This window comes from Diadema setosum, chromosome 6 (assembly GCF_964275005.1).
Source record: "Diadema setosum chromosome 6, eeDiaSeto1, whole genome shotgun sequence".
Taxonomy (NCBI): Eukaryota; Metazoa; Echinodermata; class Echinoidea; order Diadematoida; family Diadematidae; genus Diadema; species Diadema setosum.
The window spans coordinates 14,823,509-14,843,781 of record NC_092690.1 but is presented as its reverse complement, the minus strand read 5'-3'; the positions used below and the strand labels follow the sequence as shown (position 1 = coordinate 14,843,781).

Sequence of the window (20,273 nt, the reverse complement as noted above, 5' to 3'; positions counted from 1 at the left end):
CAATCTTTCTCCAAGGCAAATTTCTGTAATTATATCTACATGTCTCAAACTCTTCCGCTCGTGATGTATTTTGTTAATTCTTCCTTTGCAAATTTTGAGCACAAAACGACAGATTTCCATTGATATATTAAATGATGTGTATCTTACCAGTGGATTGCCTGAAACCTAACTTCTTCTGTGTGTGCTGCCACGAACGGACAGTTATGCGATGATACTGACATCTGTCGAATGTCACGTTTTACAATTTTATAGACAAGTATTTTCCTCAGAAAAAGAGCCACTGCCTTACTCGTATAAGAGGTATCTACCGTGCTCATTAAACTGTTTTTAAGTCTCGTAGCAGGTCACGTATTTAGCTAATTCATCATTCGCCTCCAATGTGAAACAACTCGGTCTCTCACACATATCTAAACTCAGTGTATTTTGTCATCCATCACAAGATCTCACGTCGCAATGACAGGCCAATCTCTCGCTTTGTTTTTCTCCCACCAACCCCCTCCTTTCCTCCCCGACCGAGCCGAAGTCTATAGTCACACCCCCCCCCCCCCCCCCGACACACACACACTGTCCCTCGCCCATCGCCGTTTTGGAAAGGGACAACAAAGTAATCATTGACTGTCATGATGCAGTGTCTTGCCATGTCAACACGTAGGTTCCTTCTTCTCTCCTTTTTCCCCTCTCCATCCCTTTCCCCTTTATACTTGTTTTTATTTTTAAGAGCGTTCATGAAACCTTAAAAGGCACGTAAGTTGGGCGGTGAGTAACGCTTACGCGCACGGCTCCCGCTGCGGGACTTCAGTTCGGCGCGGCAATCAATAAACCTCCTCTCTTCCCTCTCCCGTTTTTTCGTTCTCTCTCGATCTCTCGCGTTCTCCCTGCCTCTGTGTTTCACCCAGTTCTCTTCATCCAATACCCTCTATTTGTTCTGAGGTCTTAAGGCCGACCCCCGTCTACTTACGGGACTCAATTTTGACTTGCAAATTCGACATCAAGGCAGTTTGTCTGACTAGGTCGTCTAGCGGACCGTCTAGTTTTCCATTAGTACAGCTATTAGCCGTGCCCGAACAACACGACAAATACTCGACAAGACGCGCGCAAACTACGTCTCTTCGGTAACTCTATCGCAGTACAAACACCACCCGATCGAAATATACGCCCGACACTTTTTTTCTCCCCCTTACCCATCTCAATCTCGTCCTCTCCTACTCTCCCCTTTTATCTTTCCATTCTGATCTTTGCCTCTTTGTCTTTAGATTCCACCTTTTTATGCGCCTTTTCCACCTTTTTTTTTTGTTGTTGCATATTTCCCATAGCGCGTTGTTCAATCATTTTCAATCAATGCTGTAATATCTCGACATTGTTTTCCGCGCCTGCCTTTCTCTGACTTGCCCATAGCCATTGCGCGATTGCACGCTGCGAGTTTTAATCCATGCACTCCATCCTGCCCCACCCCTACCCCGTCCGCCCGAAGTCAAATTAGTTCTCTCATTATATCGAACCGGCAAAAGGGAAGGAACTTGAAAGTGCTCAAATTTTCCGCAATCAATTCTTAAAGGGGAGTTTCCTTCCTCAAATCTTGTCCCCGAAGTCGTCCCCTGAACACCACTTCTTCATCCTCTTCGATTTACCGCGGCAACTCGGCGCGGAGCGTCTTGGGAAGCCGCTGTCACCTCACGGTAGTAGGATGTATTCATGACACTCTGACGTCGGGATATCGAACTCGTGACGACACGTTGGGGAAAGAGTCTATGTCAATCGTGTCTTCAGCGAATCAATGGAGCTTTAATCATTTTGACATAATTGAGTGTACAATTCATTGTGGTTAATAAATGTTGTTTAACATTCACTGACCAAAGTCATATTTTCAAACGAGAAGATTGACTTCGAAACGAAAATCGCTAATCAAGATCCAAGCATGAAATATCAGCATATATATATATATATATATATATATATATATACATATATATCATAAATTCCTCTTTTCACTTTCTTTCTTTGACTTCACTAAAAGAAGTAGAGGGAACTATGGACATCGCATCGCCCCGCCAAATCGCGGCTATTTCCGGCGGTACGTCTTCTGCGTAACCCTAGACACCGTCGCACACTTCATAATAGATTTTTGTCCCACCAATCTCCCTCTCCTGGTCTCTTCTGGAAGGAGATACCCATTGTCAGCAGAGCGATGCATCCCAAGCAGTCAGCCACCCCTTCCTACTCTATATCCGTGCCACTTTTAATTGTTTCTTTATATTCAGGCAGGCCTAAGCCTATAGTCTGTCAAATGCCGGCAATAGTCGATGATATTTTTCAGCCTTGTCTAACATTCTGCATCGGAGTGCCTTGAGTGTATTTGGATCAGAGCTTCCATTTTAAATGTTATGTTTTCATCAGAACCTTCAAAGTAGAAGTAGATATAATTAAGTGGTTTACCTGTCACAGGAGAATAACCCCAGTTCTTAAGAATTTTCATCACAAATACAGATTAGATGTGTATAGAGACGTCTCTGATTTGTATCACTTTCCGTCATTTTCGTATAAACTACTAAATAGACTGACCCTCAAAGAGGAAAATTGTTGACAAAAATGTTAAAGTAAAATCGAACGTGCCTACTTTGTTTGCTTTTTCATATTCTACTCATTTGGGCATAGATGAGCTGCATGTTATGGTAAAACAAGTTAATACGTCTAAAAAAATTAGCTCCTGCTCAAAACGATCCAAAAAGTTTTCGAAACGAACACAAACCTTACATTGTGTAAATTTGGTGTATTTTGCCACAAAATTAGTACTGAAAAAATATGAGTCAGTATCATCACACTCTTGAGTGTTCGCTGAAGTCTTATTGGGAGGGGAATATAGGTTTGACAGAACCAGACTCTATTCTTGAATGATATCCCTAGTATTACCTTATATAAAGTTTCCAATAGTACATTAAAATTAGATGAGGAGCAGAAAATACTCAGCTTCAAGGATTTGGTTAGTTTTAGAGCCATTTTGCTTCTAGACTGACAATCGATATATATCATACGGGAATGTGAACTTCACTCAAATTCAATACAGAAATGAACATTTTTTTTCCCTCCGAGTGACAATCCAGGGCCCATGCAGGGTCAGCCCGGATCTACTAATGTTAAATGATCGCTCACCTTGCATTCGGTTCGTCAGCTTCAGAAATCAGGCTTGATTTTGTTTGTTTTTTAGCTTTCCCCTCTCTCCTCTTACCCCCCCCCCCTTCTTCCATCTCTCTCTCCCTCCCTCTCATTCCCTGTCTCTTGTTTTCTGCGAGTGACACAGGCTTACATAGTGTTAGCTTCAGTGATGCTATGAATATAGTATGGAGTGTGACGGTCAGCTAATGAAGTAGCTGCGATTCTACCGGCTTCCTTGTCACGAGCCGATATTAACTGAAACCCATTTCTACGCCTCTCTGGGCATGATCGTGCCCGAGTTGTCGCCTTTATTAGTATTTGCACTGCGTTCTCTCTCCAGCTCGAAGGGCTCGTGGAAACGCACGGGACTACGCCGGCCAATTAACGCGGCGCGTGGCCGCTACAATACCAAGCGCTGTTTGGCCCTACAAAAACATAATAGTGGCCAAATCCCCACCTCGATCGACAAAGCTAAAACTCTTCAATCCTATTCACAAGCTCGCCTTCCCTTTTCCTCTTCTTTTCTCTCAACGCAAAGCCACTGAAACGACTTACTTCCGACTCGCCAAACTTTTAATAATCACAACAAACATGGATGGCGCACGTGTCATGAGTGAGACTAAAGCATTGAGGACAGAGCGAGCTATCCACACAGTCCAATCTAAACTAAAGAGTTCATTCTTATTAGTTTCCTGTCTGAAGTTTTAAAAGGGTAGACTTTCAGGAGTAGCGGGATAATTTCTTTTAATTGACGTCGAGTCGCTCACTCTTTCCCCTTCACGCTCTCCTGCAATCACGCCTGGATGTGGAAAGAATCTCATCATGATACATACTGAGTACACACAGCAGCCAATCATCAATGTCACAACAATGACGAAGAGAGAGGTACAAGAGCTAAAAAGACTTTTTTTTTCCGGACAATACGATTCTGATTTTTCATAGAAAGACCTTTCCATTTGCGGTCCTCATTTCCAAACGAGAGAAGGTCACGATGGCCAAGGACGTGTTTAGACAATTCCTGTGACAGTTAGCAAACAAATCTCACCTAGAGCTCAAAGAATTAAAAATGATATTTTAGATCACATACCCGTGCGGGGCATTCTGGGAGCGCTGTCGACGGCTGAAGTAGTTGATGGAGGGTACGGGAAGGCAGATCCACCTGTGGAGAATGGTAGCCATGACAACTATATGAGTGACTGACAATCAAGGTCATGCTAGTACCTATGCTTTCAATCAGCGTGCACAGTGTTTCATTGTTACCTTGTTTGACACCCGATAAGATGACGTCTTCCATAGTACACACACACGTGAACACAAGATCAACGAAAAAAGGAACGGTTGATAACTTGACAAATTCTTTTTGTCATTCTACATCCAATCTCTCATTTTATTTTTATTTTTGCGACTGTCTCTTTGCATTTTTATCAAGGGAAAGTCATCTGACATGGGGATAATGATCATCATTTTTATGATGAAAGTGTAATTTATCAATCATCAATTTTACATATCTATAAAAACTGATTTCTCCGTTGGAAGAAGTCCCTCGTGTATCATTATTCATCAGAACGAATATAAATATTGCTAACATCAAGGTCATCGACAGGTGATTAAGGTGACATGACAAATTATTAGCATAAAATTCACATTTAGAAAATGACAGGCGAACGACAGATAAACACGCAATAATACATGTCACTTTGCCGGTTATTTTGTACATTGTTTGTAGATAGATCGCTTTATTGTATGAATTCCCCCCCCCCCCCCAAAAAAAAAAAAAAAAAAAGACGTGATAAACCGGATAAGTTATACTTGATTACGATCATTACATAATGTTTTTTATCTTTTTTTTTTAATTTTAATATTCAATCACTTCCCAGCGGGGAGTAACTGCAGTATGGCGTTGTTCAGGGAGATCACCAATGTATACTTGTGAACTAAAGAGGGCGCATATTATACCTGATTGGCTGGAATCCAGTGTCGTCTGGTGTTCAGCCGTGTTGTATTTCCCGCTATCACCGAGGTTGCCTTTCGCACCGGGTGTGTAGCCTGCATAGTGTGTATAGGGGGGTGGAATGTGATTAGCGGATTTGGGGACGGTTTGGAGGTGTTAGTAGTTTATATTCACGGGTGTAGAGAAGAGTTAACATATCAGGTGGGCAAGATGAGTGGGAATTTTAAGTGCTTATGATAGAGGTATATGTGTGACATTAGAAAATGTATAGTGGATCGTCAGGAATGCATAATCGAACGATATTATTCGAGGTCAGATGGCAATGTGTTTATAACAAATTGAATGGGTTTTTGTTAAGTTTTTTGAGTTCAACAATGAACAGGATTGTGTACGTGTATGTATGTGTGTATGTATAAGATAAAGAGATAGAAAGAGAGAGAGAGAGAGGGGGGGGGGGGGAGACAAAAAGAAGGTGATACAATGTTATAGTTAGACAGGCATAGATGATGATAGTATCCATAAGATAAGAAAACAAGTTACCAAACTGTTATTAACGAGGATGATAAACCAAGGTGGTACAAATGCAGAAAAAGTATAAAAATCTAACCACTGGCATAGTCCTTCACTTGGTATGTATGTTAGTCTAAACTCCAAATCATAACATGTGAGGAAATGATATATCATAACTATTTGTCAGCCGTTGATATTGAACCTTGTAATTGCATTTTTTTAAATATACATATCTTTTCTAACCGCTATATGATAAAAAAAAAAAATGTCCCGCGCTTGGAGAGTACAACCAAGAAAGATTTTGTACAGATTCAAACTGACTCTGTTGACAGCATCTGAGACAACAAGGACAAAGACGAGATCAAGGTGCAAAATTGAACCAGAGACAGGAAGAAAAGAGAGAAGCAATCCAAGGGCTAATAAAACAGACCCAAAATATTATGTTTCCTATTGGAAGAGACGTATGTACTCTTGTTGCTCAAGGTATGTTGTGGAACGATCATGCGTTTACATGTATGATAGCTATTTCCTATTGCAAATGTCACTTTTTCTCCCCCCTCCCGATTATGAATAGTCCGCTACTGCGCATGTGCAATAACCTACGTACCTTGCGAGGAGGGTGGGTGCCGAGGTGATGGCTGCAGAGCTTTGTCTATATCATCGGAGGTTAGGTTGGGCAGTGGAGCTGCAGAAAATTCAAACGGAAAAAATTCACTCGAGTTTAGTTATGCCTACGTAACTTCCTGTGGTGAGAGCAGCGTCATTTGCAAAGGAACTTTCTATCTTTACATGCTCAGTATAATGTGATGACCAAACTATCCTCCCGTATGACAAGTGGACTCTAATACCCCAAGGGAGCTTACGAGCCTGCTTTTCTTATCGATGTTATACTTATGCAAGACGTATCAATGCTCTTGTTGTAAACAGAATGAAAGTAAACAAACAGTGTCTGTTAGTGGATATTGTTCGTTATAATCTAATATGGTGTTATCCTGATTGCAAACCTTTGAAATTCATGTCTGAAGTTTTTTGTCTTTTCCGGCCTACAATCTCTTCAACCCCTCCCTCCCCAATCCATCCATCCTTGCAGCGGCAAAGAATTCTTTCATGAGAGTTAGCACCTTTTTATCCCTGATGGGGGTCCATCTTTCTCTTTTCTCCCAGTAATACCGCGGTGCCCAGCTGCCGAAGAGTACCGGCCGTTAACATTCAAGCAGTGCTTGATAAATTAGAACATAGCGCATGTCATTTCGCTGCTGTACGATATTACAACACAGGCAGCGTGACATCTTTGCTCCTCGAAAGCAGAGGAAATTGCACTCTTACGACTCTCAAAACATAGATTGCGTGTTCCTTCAACGACACGGAATCAAGAATAACTAGAATAACGAGGCCGACAAGAGCCAAGTTTAGATTCGCTCGAGATGGATTATTCCGCGAGTTCTCGACTTTCGTCCGCCCAGATTTACTCAGCCCAGTTTTATTGGGGTAAAGAGGAGATTCTGATGAAAGTAATATCAATTAATTTCTAACCACGTAGAGCAGCAGAAAGTCGTCGATTGCTGCCCGACTCAAGTACTTCTCTATGATCATGATTAATACGTAACGCCTGAAATCACCGTCACTTCGCCAAGTGCCGGTCGGCTGGCATAGGCGGAGATTGGGGGCAAAGTCCCGTTCTAATGACCATAGCCACTTGTCGGCATCACAATACGGCGTGTTCTTTCTTCCACGCAGACGATGCAGCATGTTGCAAATTCTTCAATTCCAAGAGCCAGGGACAACGAAGGCTTACAATACTTACTTAACTATCCACAGTGAGAGAAGTTATCTTGTTAACAGAACCTCACTCTGTTAATGAATTGCTGATATAACTCGCCTGGTCATGTTTGTAATTAGTGCATTATCTTAAGTGAAGCTCGAAGGAATATAATTGACCACTTTACTATGATATGACAGATGTTTTTAATTCTTGTGATTAATCCACAAAAAAACATTTAAAAGAATGTACCACAACATAATTCCCAGAACCGGCTTGCCTGTGTTTCAATATAACCTCCTGTGTGTGTGTGTGTGTGTTTTCGTGCCAGTCCAAATCCATGAATATTGATCTCGCTCACACTAGTATAGGGAAGCACTGCCCTCTAGTGGCCAGAATGAAATATACCAAAACGCAAGACTGCGCATCAAACTATATGGAGATGGAAAGGGCATGTACCTGTTCAACCTTATCCCAACCAAGAACGGAGGCAAAGAGCTGATGACCAAGTAGAGAAATAAAACTGTTGAAGGATTTCTAGTGTTTAAGAGAAAACAGATTTTGTAACATCTCTTCTCATTATTATCAATTACTTGATCTACCTATTTATCGGTTGAACTTTGCTTTATGAAAACCACCACACCTGTTATCATTCCTTGATATAGTTAAGTGCATTTAGGAGTCAATCGAAACCCACCCATAATAATTTCTCGCGAAACAGAACAGATTAAGACAGTTTTGATAGATCAATGTACTTCTTACAAGAAGTTTATTTCTATTGTACCGTTTATTCTTTAACCTCAGCAATGGTGTTTCGAAATTGACTTTAAAAATGACAATCATGACACGTTAATCGTGAGTTCTAGACCAGTGAAAAGTTATCTAAATAAAAATACCTATGTAGTGACATTAATAGTAACATCTTACAAGCACAGTGAAAATTTGATCAAAATCGGATCAAAATTTAGAGAGTTAAGACATCTCAAAGATTTGCTAATCTTTGCAAAACCGTCCTCGAAGAGTTGATAATTAATGACTGTGCAATAAGTGATGTCATCATCCCACAATATTTCATTGATCGTGCACTAAACAATGTGTTGAATTTCACTTCTTTTACTTAAAAAGTGTAAAACGTAATGTTATTGGCTGAGTAACTCTGAAATACTGAGCAGTCAGATGTCCAATATTTGAGACTGAGGCATGATTGCGTTTAAGAGACCAAGCTTTAGCTATTTATGAATGTAAAGGAAAAGCCACGTTTACGGTGGCATGTGTACATGGAACATCTGGCACTCTGGAATGCAATAATGTACTTGCGCCCTCTTTTGTTCTATTACAAGCCAACAATGTTCAGTGGTACCGCAGAACTCTAGAGTTCTGTGAGTGGTACTGACATGGGAGCTGGGAAGTGGGAGAAAGTGAGTCTTGATATTAACATCATGAGATTCCGAACGAAGTCACTGTTCCACGAAACAGGAAAAGATATGACATTTCACAATTTGGCAATTTTTAATTCGAATTCGAATGAAACTTCTATTGCTCTGCTTGTTTGATGTTATTCTCTTTATTAACTTCAATTTCAAGATGTAGTTAGTGGCACTGCACTATGTAGACATTCGCTGGAATGAGGATGTTTCGGGCTAAGAATTATGCAAAGCGTGACCACTACATGATGGTTCTTTGAAGAGTAAACCAAAGTCGATGTGGAGCTCAAAGTGTGTCAGTGGAAGATCTCAAGCTATCGAACGAGCATCTCTTGTCGGAGACTCAAGGGAAGTGCCTCGTTAGCATGGTTTTCTCTATGCATGTAACTGGGTTGAATCCCTGCCTGTACTGCGATACTGGCACTCAGTGCTAGGCCGGGGGATTCGGCCCAGACGTAAATGTCGATAGATAATGTACTTCCGGATGCTGCCATCTTGTTTTCATTTTTCGACTTTATTCTGAAGTCATGTTATAACGCGTATGTCTTAAACCTCCATAACTTGCCACAGTAGAATACAAATACAAATTGCACGCCCGTTTCCAGTATTTTAGTACAGACTCACATATCCATCTTGCCTACGATTCGATTTAATACAAAGCTGACAGTCTGATACTTCGGGATATGCACTCTAATCGTGAAGCTTAAATCATGTCTGCAAATATTTGACGTTACGAAGAATAAAGATATAGCAGATATAAAGACCGTTTTATGATAACTAATAATAATTTTGACCTTCTATAAGGAAATGATAGAATTAAATCAATCTTCAGGACCAAAATTCACCAGAGTTTAACTCATTAGTTTACAAATCTTAAGTAGGTCATTAAAAGTACGAAAAACAGGAAACATACGAACTGTTCATGGGTACAAAGAGGAAAGGAAGATAGAAAACGAAAACGAAAACAGGAATGGTTTAAGAAGAAAGCCTGAAGCAAAGTGTGGGGGAAGTAAGTATCCTCAGTATACAAAAATGAATAAATTACTGCAAGCGAAGGGATTGGAAGATATTATCAATGTCCAAAGTACAATGAATTAAAAGAGTTTATGCTATGTTGAAAATGTTCGACGGCATAAAATTTAGAAAATCGTTTATATAAAACAACGGAAAAGAGAGCTAAAGTTTGACTTCCGTGAAAGTGAACAAACTTCGTGATGACCTGAATACTGAGAGGTACCAAATGGATAAACTACAAATCTTAGTATTTAAGACTTAACACGATATCAGGTAAGATAAGAGGGGATCAGTGGTTGGTTTGGGGTTTATATTAGGTAAGAGAGAAAATAGAGAGATGAAAATGGAAAACAAAGACGCAGGGAGTGAGGCGAAGATCCGTTCCACTTTTCTTCGCGTTCTTGAGACACGTCCAACGGGTTTCAGGGCAATTACGTGCTTTCCGATTAGCGACTTCCTAATTAACCATTCACAAGCTATCGCCCCAATTATGCGGCTCTTGTAACTTTGAAAGAGCGAACAGGTGAAAAACAGGTCCCGGATCCCCCTCGTGTTCCCCTCAATGAGATTCCCTCCCCCCTCATTGCCATCATATCAAGCCTCGAAAGGCAGTCGTGTGAGGCAGATTAGGGGAATAGCAATGAGCCAGTTTAAGTTGGTAGCCATTTTCTGGCTTGCAGGTATCTCGATATCATAATATACAAGTAATAATGATGATAACAATATGAAAAATCTATATAGCGCAATATGATCTATGATGACTAATTACTTGGCGATATTTTGATACGCTAAGAGAAGAGTTTTTTTTTTTCTTTCTTGTTATAACCATGCTGCCTGCAGTTGGTAGGCATGGTGCAAAAATTGTATTCAGGAGAAGGTAAATTTATATATAGGCCAAAATACGAAAAGAAAAACAAAACAAAAGAAAACATTACAAAACGTTACGGTAAATCCTCTGTACCGGATGACCACGTTTATACAATGGGTTAGCTCTAATCACTTGTAATCAATATCGCATTTACTTCAAAGCTCAACTTATCAGATTTTTAAGAGGCAAACGCGTGAATAGCGAGATTTTTAAATATGAATATCCTGGCATTAAATACCGTCGATATTGAGACCAAACCACAGTGAGTGACATGTTGTTACTGCGTCGCAAACTTTGGTAACAACATAGCTACCATTTATCCTTCTTTGAGAGGAACAATAGAGGGCGTTTTCACCTCACTGCTTGTCCCCGCTTTGGAGTAAAGATTCTCGCGTTATCCCGATTTATCAACACTTTTGGACTTTGTCTTGGAGTTGGAATTTGCTTTGTTTTGAAACTAGAAAAACTAGAAAAGAGACAACTTCCGAAGAAGAAAGCAACCACGGGACCAACATTTTACGTCCCCCTACTGATTAACTTAGTCAACTAGGAGCACGTGTTTTGCCGAAGGACTCACCCACTGGGCTCACCTATTGCTGTCAGCGGAATATGACTTGGAAACTCAAGATTGAGAGTCCGTTGTCTGATCAACTAAGCTATATTATTAGCTCTCCAAAATCTTATTGAATTCATTTGCGGACTGACTGCGGAAATTTGTAGAAGCATCAAATATCTTTTACCCCCTCTTTCATGAGGGACTCTGTCAGGATGCACGAAGTATGACGATTGTTACGTAATAGTATTCAACCGACAACGCTTAAGTTTCTTGGATTTCCAAAGTTTTTTTGTATAATGCGTAAAAAGTTTATTAATGCGCTGCGATGATTTGATAGGATACAGGAGAAGGAAGCAGTCCTGTGGTAGATTCTGGAGTGCATCTTGAACTGTCTTTTATCCTTGGAGATAACCGATAAATGCCCCAAGCTAACTGAGAATAAAGGCTTAGAACGTAATGCAGTTGGATTTGTTACCATTAGTTATAATCTGCCTTAATTTTCATTTATCATTCTTTGACTTGTTATCATACCGTACATTAATATTTTCCTGATTTAAGTTTGGAATTTTCCACTTCAGATGGCTGAAACAAGCTCAAACAGCCTACACCTTGCACCAGGTGCCATGTTTGTAAGACCTACACTTGCCACTACAGAGTGAGAGATAGAGAGAGGGAAGGGAAACAAATGCCATCGTTTCTCACATTGTTTGAGGAAGTTGAGGTGAGAGATGAGTACATCGACGTTGAAGTTGTTGGTCAGCCGAGCGAAATCTTCCCGCGTCATCTTACAGAGGTGCTTGCCGTCCATGTTAAAGCGAGAGATCTGGACATCTTGAAGGTTGTATTCCCGCACTGCCCACTGCACCCACTGTTGCACATGTTCCGCCGTCCACATGTTAGGATCTGTTAAGGAAAGAGGTACCAAACCTAAAAGTTAACTGTGGTCCATCTACATTCATCGTCAGTTATGTCACTTTACAATGTTCTAACATAGTCAATGACAGTTTTAGGCATTCATGCACAAATATATGAATTAAGCATGATGTTATTTGACTGAATGGAAGATAAAATAAAATTATGACAACTATTAACACGGAAAGATATATCATGTTTACCCAGTTAAACTACTCGTACGACTGTATCTTTTCGTAACCGCTGAAAAACTTGCTTTGTAAAAAAAAAGAATATATCACAACCACACATTATTTCTAAATGAGCAATTCCGCGACATACCGCAGCGTATTCCTTTGCGCCGATGCTACAGCATTTACAAAGAAGAAGAAAAAAAAAATCAGCAATAAAACTGTGTTAGGGTCTTCACCAGAACTCTTTGCTATATTCTAATACCAGGGGGAAATATTGATGTCAACAAACGTGACGAGCAATTTGATTCCAGGAGCTATCAAGGTGGCTTGAAAGCAGGTGACGCGAAAGAGCTCATTCTTGTAACACGAGTTACTATTACTATCCCACCAGAACGGCGTCGGTATTCGAATCCGTTGAGAAATGCACGCAGGGCATCGTGCGAGGCTACCCTCATAATGTTCGCCCGTGCACACAACTCCCAACTCGGCACACAAAGAAGACATGCTCAACAATTGATTCTGATTTCCGTCGAACGCTCGTCGCTCAGGGACACATGTCGCAGTGGATTGCAAGAATTTTAAACGGCTATCTTAAGATGATATTGATGATACAGAAGAAAACTATTTTTTTTTTGAATTCCTGAAAGTCCTTGTTCATGATGATTTTATTGTGGTTTATTAGTACACTCTTCGTGATGTTTCAACGTTCTTCTTCTTCACTAAACTTTTACTGTTACAGCAGTTAAAGTGAAAAGCATGATAAGATGTAGAAATTCATTAATATGTATCGATTTACCGTCCTACATCTATAGTCCCTACCAGCTGATCGCTTTGTAATTAATACCACGTTCTATAGTATTCGTTTGTTCGATCTCTATTATCTCTCCGCTTGTCAATACATAATTAGTTTGCTGTAGCATATTTCTTTGTTTGCGTCATCATGAGTATTAAGCAATGAAACTAAAGTTTATGTTGGTATGTGTGTGTCCTATTTGGAAAAGACATAATAATGGTTAACTGCTGCGTCATACACACGGTCCTTGTTGATACTCATCATACAGACACTATCAGGAGAGCAGATGATAATATGCTTGATTATTATCTCCCATCGTCGGCTCAGTATACGTAGCCACAAAAATAAATGAACTCAGAAGTAAACAAAGAATGTCTTTATAATACGACAGAGGAAACGGTTGTTATTGTCCTACTCAAGTCTTGGCTATAATAACATATACGTTATTGGTTTGTGGTCATACACGCAACGCACGAAAACAGTCTAATTTAGGCAGACTTCATTACCCAAGTCAGGCTTCTTGCGTTCACGAATCATAGTCCTTATAAGAATTATACCGCGCCTCCCAAGAGAAGACTGGCCAACATGTAACCCGATACCCGCTCCTAATTTTATTGCCGAATTTCATAATTCGATCTAATTCCCCTCATTCAAAAAATATGTTGTCTGTTCTTATTCACTACGATATCAAAAGGTAAGGTTCGGGTTCTTCAATCAATATTGAGTAGAAACGGACGAGGCTGATTTAGCTGACCTGGTCACGTGACAATGTAGAACCACCTGGTAGCCATGGAAACAGCATAAATCATTCATCGCCCGAGTCGGTCACATGATAATTCTCTGCCACGACTAATTTTCGAGCTAATTTGTGAATGAGTCCCTGGAGTAAGTCTTAACTGAGCTCTACATCTTGCAAGGCTTGTATACTGTCCAAAGATTTTGGAGCAAAGACATACATTTCCCATGCATGTGACGCAAGTTTTGAATTATTCATACGACAGACATAACTTGAGAAATGGAAAAGGAAAAGCAACATCGGTGCGACAACATAAAACATTAATTCTACGGATACAAATTGTGAACGAAATCATTGTGCGTTCTATAATTATTGATATAATTGCTGGTGTGAATTCAAAATCTGATTTAATGTTATCTGTAAGATGCATAGCAGACAGACTTTAACTCAGAACATGCTAAACTGTCTCTATAAATCGAAATGACACATGTAGATAGACAGATAGATAGATAGATAAATAAACACATTGATCGCTAGATATAGGTAGAAAGATAGATTGATAAATACATGAATAAATGGGATGGTATATATAAGATAGATAGATTATGCAGATAGGCAGGGATTGATAGAAAGTGAGGGAGGGGAGAGAGGGTGTGAGAACTGAACTGCCGGGAATAGGTTGCGAGTTCAGCCTCCGTGTTTACATTTTGTCTTTTCGGGGCTGACGCTGACATCCTATTTATAACCCGTGACGGCCCGGGGGAGTTACCCTGTTTGATAGGGCACGTCGCCCCCTGGAAACTCGGCTGTGACAAACATAGTCTGCCTGCTGCACTACGCGATTTCTTTTCATAGTGAGATATACGAATGGCAATAGAATTTCAAGTTAGGCTGAGAGTAAAAAAAAAAAAAAAAGGAGAAGAAGACCAACACATTTTTTCTACTTTAATTTAGTGGATGATAAAAACTTATAGTCTACGTGAAAAAAAGTGCAGTCAGATTACATATCAAGTTCTCTTGGTTACTACAGTTTGTACTACATGTACATCCGTTATCTTTGTATCAATGGAATAAAGTTTTGTCGCTACTCTCATTGGGTAGTGTACTAGCTAGGGATTTAAAACTTTACACGTGTCTAGTCCTAAATTTATCAATAAAAGTAACTTTTGAAAGACATGAAAAGGATAAAGAAACAGAGCCGAACTGGTCGGACGATGAAGGAAGCAAACTCAAGGAAAGTGTTGGCAGCCATTTATATTATATTGTACGAGTTTGAGCGCTGCTGTTGTTTGTTTGTTCGTGAGTTGCTTTTTCTGAGGTCTGTTCATCGTGATAGTCTTGGAAATCAAACGCCGGTGTAGCGTTTTAAACCATGTATGTCGTTACCTGGTTTAGTCAGACCAGTGCAGTGGGTACCAAATACCAGGAGTCAAGTCCATTTCAGGACGGGTTAACAGAGACACTACAAAGCTAACGGAGTTAAGTAGGGTATACACCATTGCAGCGTATAATGAAAAAGTGAAAATTCATCTTCATCTTCTCGTAAAAGTACCAGCATTGCTTCTAATGTATCTGCTCGTTGCGTCCAACCTCAATTCTATTTCATCTCATTTTATCACATCGCCAGAATACGTCTAGGCACCGAACTGGATGCTCCATTTCCTATTTCCCCGACCAGAAAACCGGGCCCCAGGCGGAAAGTGATTGAGAGAGAGAGAAAAAAAAAGCGTCTATGGAACCAAGAAAGAGAAAACAGATTGTGAACTTATTAATACGTTTAAATGTTGGTTTCGAATCTGTGGCAATGGAACTTGGCTGTTAGGTCGCTGCCATTTCAGCCCGCATATCGGATGAAAAAAAAAGTGTTGGTCATTTTTTCTTTCATCCCACAAAATGGAAAACTTCAAGTTGAAATGATATCGAGGACAGCGAAGATCAATCCAAAAGCGATATAAAGCTGTGCTGGATAAATCTTTACTTAACTCGTCTCTAAATTATTGAGACAAATCCCCAAGGCCAAGTATTAGGCAAAACACCGATTTGGCTTAGCACTTAGGCACAAAGGACGGGGGTGTTAGGGTTTGTTTAGACGTCTGCCCAAACAGAGTAAAGTATTTCGACTTTTGATGTACATCACCGGCGAACTCTTTCTTTCTCGGACAACTTAAAAGCCACCATGGATACACGGGGCTCTCAGAGCTGCTCTCGTCAATCCCTTTGACCGTGCTCCACCGGCCTGGCTAGCGCAGGCACCTCGTCGCGGCTTCGAAGGAAGATAGTATTTCATATATCTTATTAGTGGGTTTCCGCTGGCGAGCTCCCTCTTCTCGGGCCTGATGCTTATCTAAGCGACTGGGGGCTAGCCGTTTCCCGTTCGCGTCACATCGAATAGGCCTCAGCGCCCAGACATACGGGCCAGCCCTGGCCCGGCAAAATCTGGCAAAGGCCATTTTTTTTTAGGGAGGTAAACGACTTTCTCTTGACACAGAAAGAAAGAACAAACTACGTGCGGGGAAAGAGAAGACGAATTAGTACATGGTGATCATGACAAGGCCCCATTAACACTAAACAGAGGGAGCTACGAACAGTAACCCGTGGGAGTCTACATCATTCTCAATCAGACGTCACACTGTATGTTTTGATTCAGTCAGAGTGCAATACACTTCATCCTGGTTGGCTGTCAGCACTCCTCCCAAAAGATCAAACCTACACAGCAGTTATGTTCAACATTCTCCTTTTCAAGCTTTCTTTATAATTACGTTTTAAAGACTATGATTCGGTGCCAATTTAAAAAAAAAGATACACGAACATAGTCTGCAACTTTTGTATTGATCTGAATTCCTTCGTTAACAACAATAAGTGAAGAACCATTGTGACACTGACACAATGTATTGAGCAAAGAAACAAACTATTCAGTACTATGACGGATATGCTGTACCAGATTAGAGAACTTAGTTTTAGCTTCCTCTGTCAGGAGAACAGCAAAGGAATGAACAGAGATTGAAGTGCAAAATATACTTCATTCTAACAAACAAAGCGAGTAGAAAAAAAAAACTGAAAGATTTGCGAGAGACAGGTAAGAATAATTGAGCGTAATGTAAAGAAACAAAAACGGTGACACGATGTGATAACAGTGTTAATTTGACTGCATTGAACGCCACGTGTTCACAACAACTGTAGGAATATTGTGAGTACAAAAATATCCACGATGAAGACATGGTCACACTGCAATGTGTCTCACATTGTGCGTAAAGTACACACAGCGTGTGTCGAGCGAGCTTGATGTTCGCGGAGGCGCCACTTTCTCCCAACCCAGCAACAATAATACTTTACACGGAGCAGGTGTTTTACCCGACATACCAACACCCTCGTGTCACGTGACTTCATCTCTCTACGCCACCGTCTCCCAAGCTAACGATCCTATCCCTTTGTTCGTTTCTCTACGAGTCAAATCTGACAGATTCCCAATCGATGCCGTGCAATAACTTGGTGGAAAGAGAATAACACTCTCCCTCCACAGCCGCTGCTGAGCCATCAGATCGACTCTAAGAAGTGCCCATATAGTGCCAGCAGGGCTGTACAGTAAATGTCTCCCAAACATTATTCTATATTAATAACCACATTCTGTCGCGAGAATGAAATGTTACGTGCACAAAGTGAAGCTGTCCGTGAAATCTCTTTATGTGTTATGATTTTTCAGCACTAAAAGCTGTAGAATAACTTTCATTTGAATGTCAAGTATATATTACTTACTCCATGTACCCAAAACCAACAGTAGAGCGGGGGACAATGCTTTTGTGACGGCTGCACGGTGATTGTGGAACGATCTACCTCGGTTCGTCCGCATTTCCCCATCCCTTGATGTCTTCAAGAAGAATCTTAAGACTTTCCGTTTTGATGCTAATCTGTGACTGAATTTTGTTGTGAAGTGCACGCTGTGAAACCAGTCATTGACTGTGTAAGGGCGCTATATAAATGATCCGATTGTATTGTATTGTATATTAACGAATAACATAATTATATCGACATATTCATATTTGCATATCTTACACATACGTACATTGCTGTGGAAAACCTCGGGTTAGTGGATATACGAAGGTCCAGAGAAAATCTGTTCACTTTAACATACGTGAATCATACATAAATGGGTATACATGTATTTAAGTACTTAGTAACACAAAAAGAGATGATAGACTCACGTCATACATTGCAGATAGCGATAAAAGAATAAGATTGAAGACAGTAAAAAGCACGGACATTTACGTTGTAGATAGCCCCACTTCTATCTGCATTCAAGTTAAGTAGATGCCAGCTGGATGACCAGCACATTATTGCGTGTTCTAAAATTCCCGTCAGACTGTAATGACGCTATGGAAGTTTATATGAGTGGGAGGTGGCTATTAAAAGACCATCCCAAGACAATCGACTGTTTGGCGAGATTATATCGGGACCATCTCAACGCCATTTCGCTACCCGGAAAGTTTCCGAAATTGATTAATCATCTCGAAAGTCCTCCTGCATGGTCTCCAGATTTAGATCATACTTTCTGCATGTAAGTTACAGAGCGCTAGTTGCTTTCTTTCCCTATTGTATTTTCTCTGCATCAAACGCCAAACATGATTAACTGCTGCCTAATAGCTCATACTCAGGAGAAGGATTCTTAAATGCTGATTGTGTTAGTCTTTACAGCTGTGGCACGCGGATGTGATTTACGCCCTGCTGGGATGGAAGTCCTATCACTTTGTAGACAAGCTGTTTATGAGATATGGGTGTGTCTCTGGCTAACTTTCCAAGTGTTATGAGAAAGGCTGTGTCTCCTAGCAACACAACATGCTTCTCTCCACCCTCATTGTCAAGTCAAGTTTCTGTTCGAAGTTAGTACAATCTATTGTAGCGGTAGACTGTGCTCTGTATGTATATCTGACTCCTGTTGTACAAAATTGACGCAAAAAAAAAAATGAAATGAAAACAAATTTGATAATTTGTCAACCTGCTTTCTGTTGCGCGTTTAGCTTCTGTACATAATGTCTGTCGTCAAAATCTATTTTATTTTAGTATCTGTTATTTTAATATCTTTTATCTTAAAATCTATCTATTTTAATAATAGTGCGATTAAAGTACTCACCGAAGATATTTCAGTGTCATTTACTTGGAAGAAAATGAAGCAAACAAATAATAATGTAAACAAACAATACTGTGGTGAGAGAGTTTCTTGCGCAAGTTGACATATTACTTCAATAATGAGAGAGTACGTGCTCATACATGTTTCAAAAATACATTGGCCTACTGTAATGATGCTTCATGACATTTAATCATTAGTCGTCATTTACTCGTCAGTCAGCCGGTAGGATATCAAGATTTTAACAATTTTATGAATTCTTATTGGACAAAGAGGCGGATATACTTTCAAAGTTTGTGTATTTTTTTTTTTATCAATAAGAAGTCATTTATAGACTGAGACATAAGGTAATATACACTGTATCAACCACATAGCAGGACATTCAGTCTGCACAGTACAGAATGAGTTTTCGTTATTCAGCATTTGAAAATATTTGCCGACCTGAATGCTAGAGGCAGCTATTACATATCTGAATAAGAGAAAAAAAAAATAATGAAAGTATCAATATATCTAGAAAAAGTCACATATTATCAGTGTTAGAAATTTTAGCCAAACAAAAACACATTTATTTCACTCTAAAGTACCATTACTTTCAGATATTCAGACGGCGTGTCAATATAGCTGAAAATCCCCAAACAGTGTCCAACTCACTCGTTACTTTCTGACTGTCTATCCCTGCAGTCCCACGTGCATGCAAATGAATGGTATAATCTTTCGTCACGTTTACTTAAACTTTTTGATTTACATTATTGACTGAAAAACAAATGAGAACGATTTTTTTAGTGCTTTCATTTACATGCAAACATGCAGTTTGACTAAATCACAGTCTATTCACTTTGACATTATGGCATTTCAGCCAGTAACGTAAAAAGCCGAGCAGTTGCATCTGTGTATATGGCATGAAGTGCCATCACACTGAATAAATCTAGATCTTTTCTCATTATCATCTTCCTTCAAGTGTCTGATTCTGACCGTGATCGTTTTTTAGAGTGGTGTGCGCAGATAATCGAGTAACGCCACGATCTGCCTAACTAATTGACACAATTGTTATCATTGCTGGTTTGATTTGAAGGTGATGCGATTTCATCTAATTAGTCGATGAATGAATCTTCCTATCCTCTCCCTAGTCTGTCCTCCCTCCTCCTTCAAGAGTCCCTTGCTGCCGGCGAAGGATGCCGAGAAGGGTTTCTGGTCTTCTATCAGGTAGCGATGAGCTAATTAAACGTTTCCCTTCCCCCTTATCATTCATAGACCGTGGTATTAAGCGATGCTGTAGTGAGAGTATGTCATGGAACGCTCATTCCGAGA

The 20,273-nt window shown here is 40.1% G+C and overlaps 1 protein-coding gene across 1 annotated transcript in view; it reads right to left on the bottom strand.

The window, feature by feature from the left end:
• Window positions 1–4,229: 4,229 nt before the first annotated feature.
• Window positions 4,230–20,273, bottom strand: part of LOC140229560 (transcriptional regulator ERG-like) — a 90,791-nt gene continuing 74,747 nt past the window's right edge. The window contains exons 3-6 of the mRNA XM_072309807.1: window positions 11,935–12,135; window positions 6,219–6,296; window positions 5,107–5,196; window positions 4,230–4,309 (exon numbers count right to left, since the gene is read on the bottom strand). Coding sequence (XP_072165908.1) covers window positions 4,230–4,309; window positions 5,107–5,196; window positions 6,219–6,296; window positions 11,935–12,135 — 449 coding nt within the window. The remainder of the gene's footprint in view (window positions 4,310–5,106; window positions 5,197–6,218; window positions 6,297–11,934; window positions 12,136–20,273) is intronic.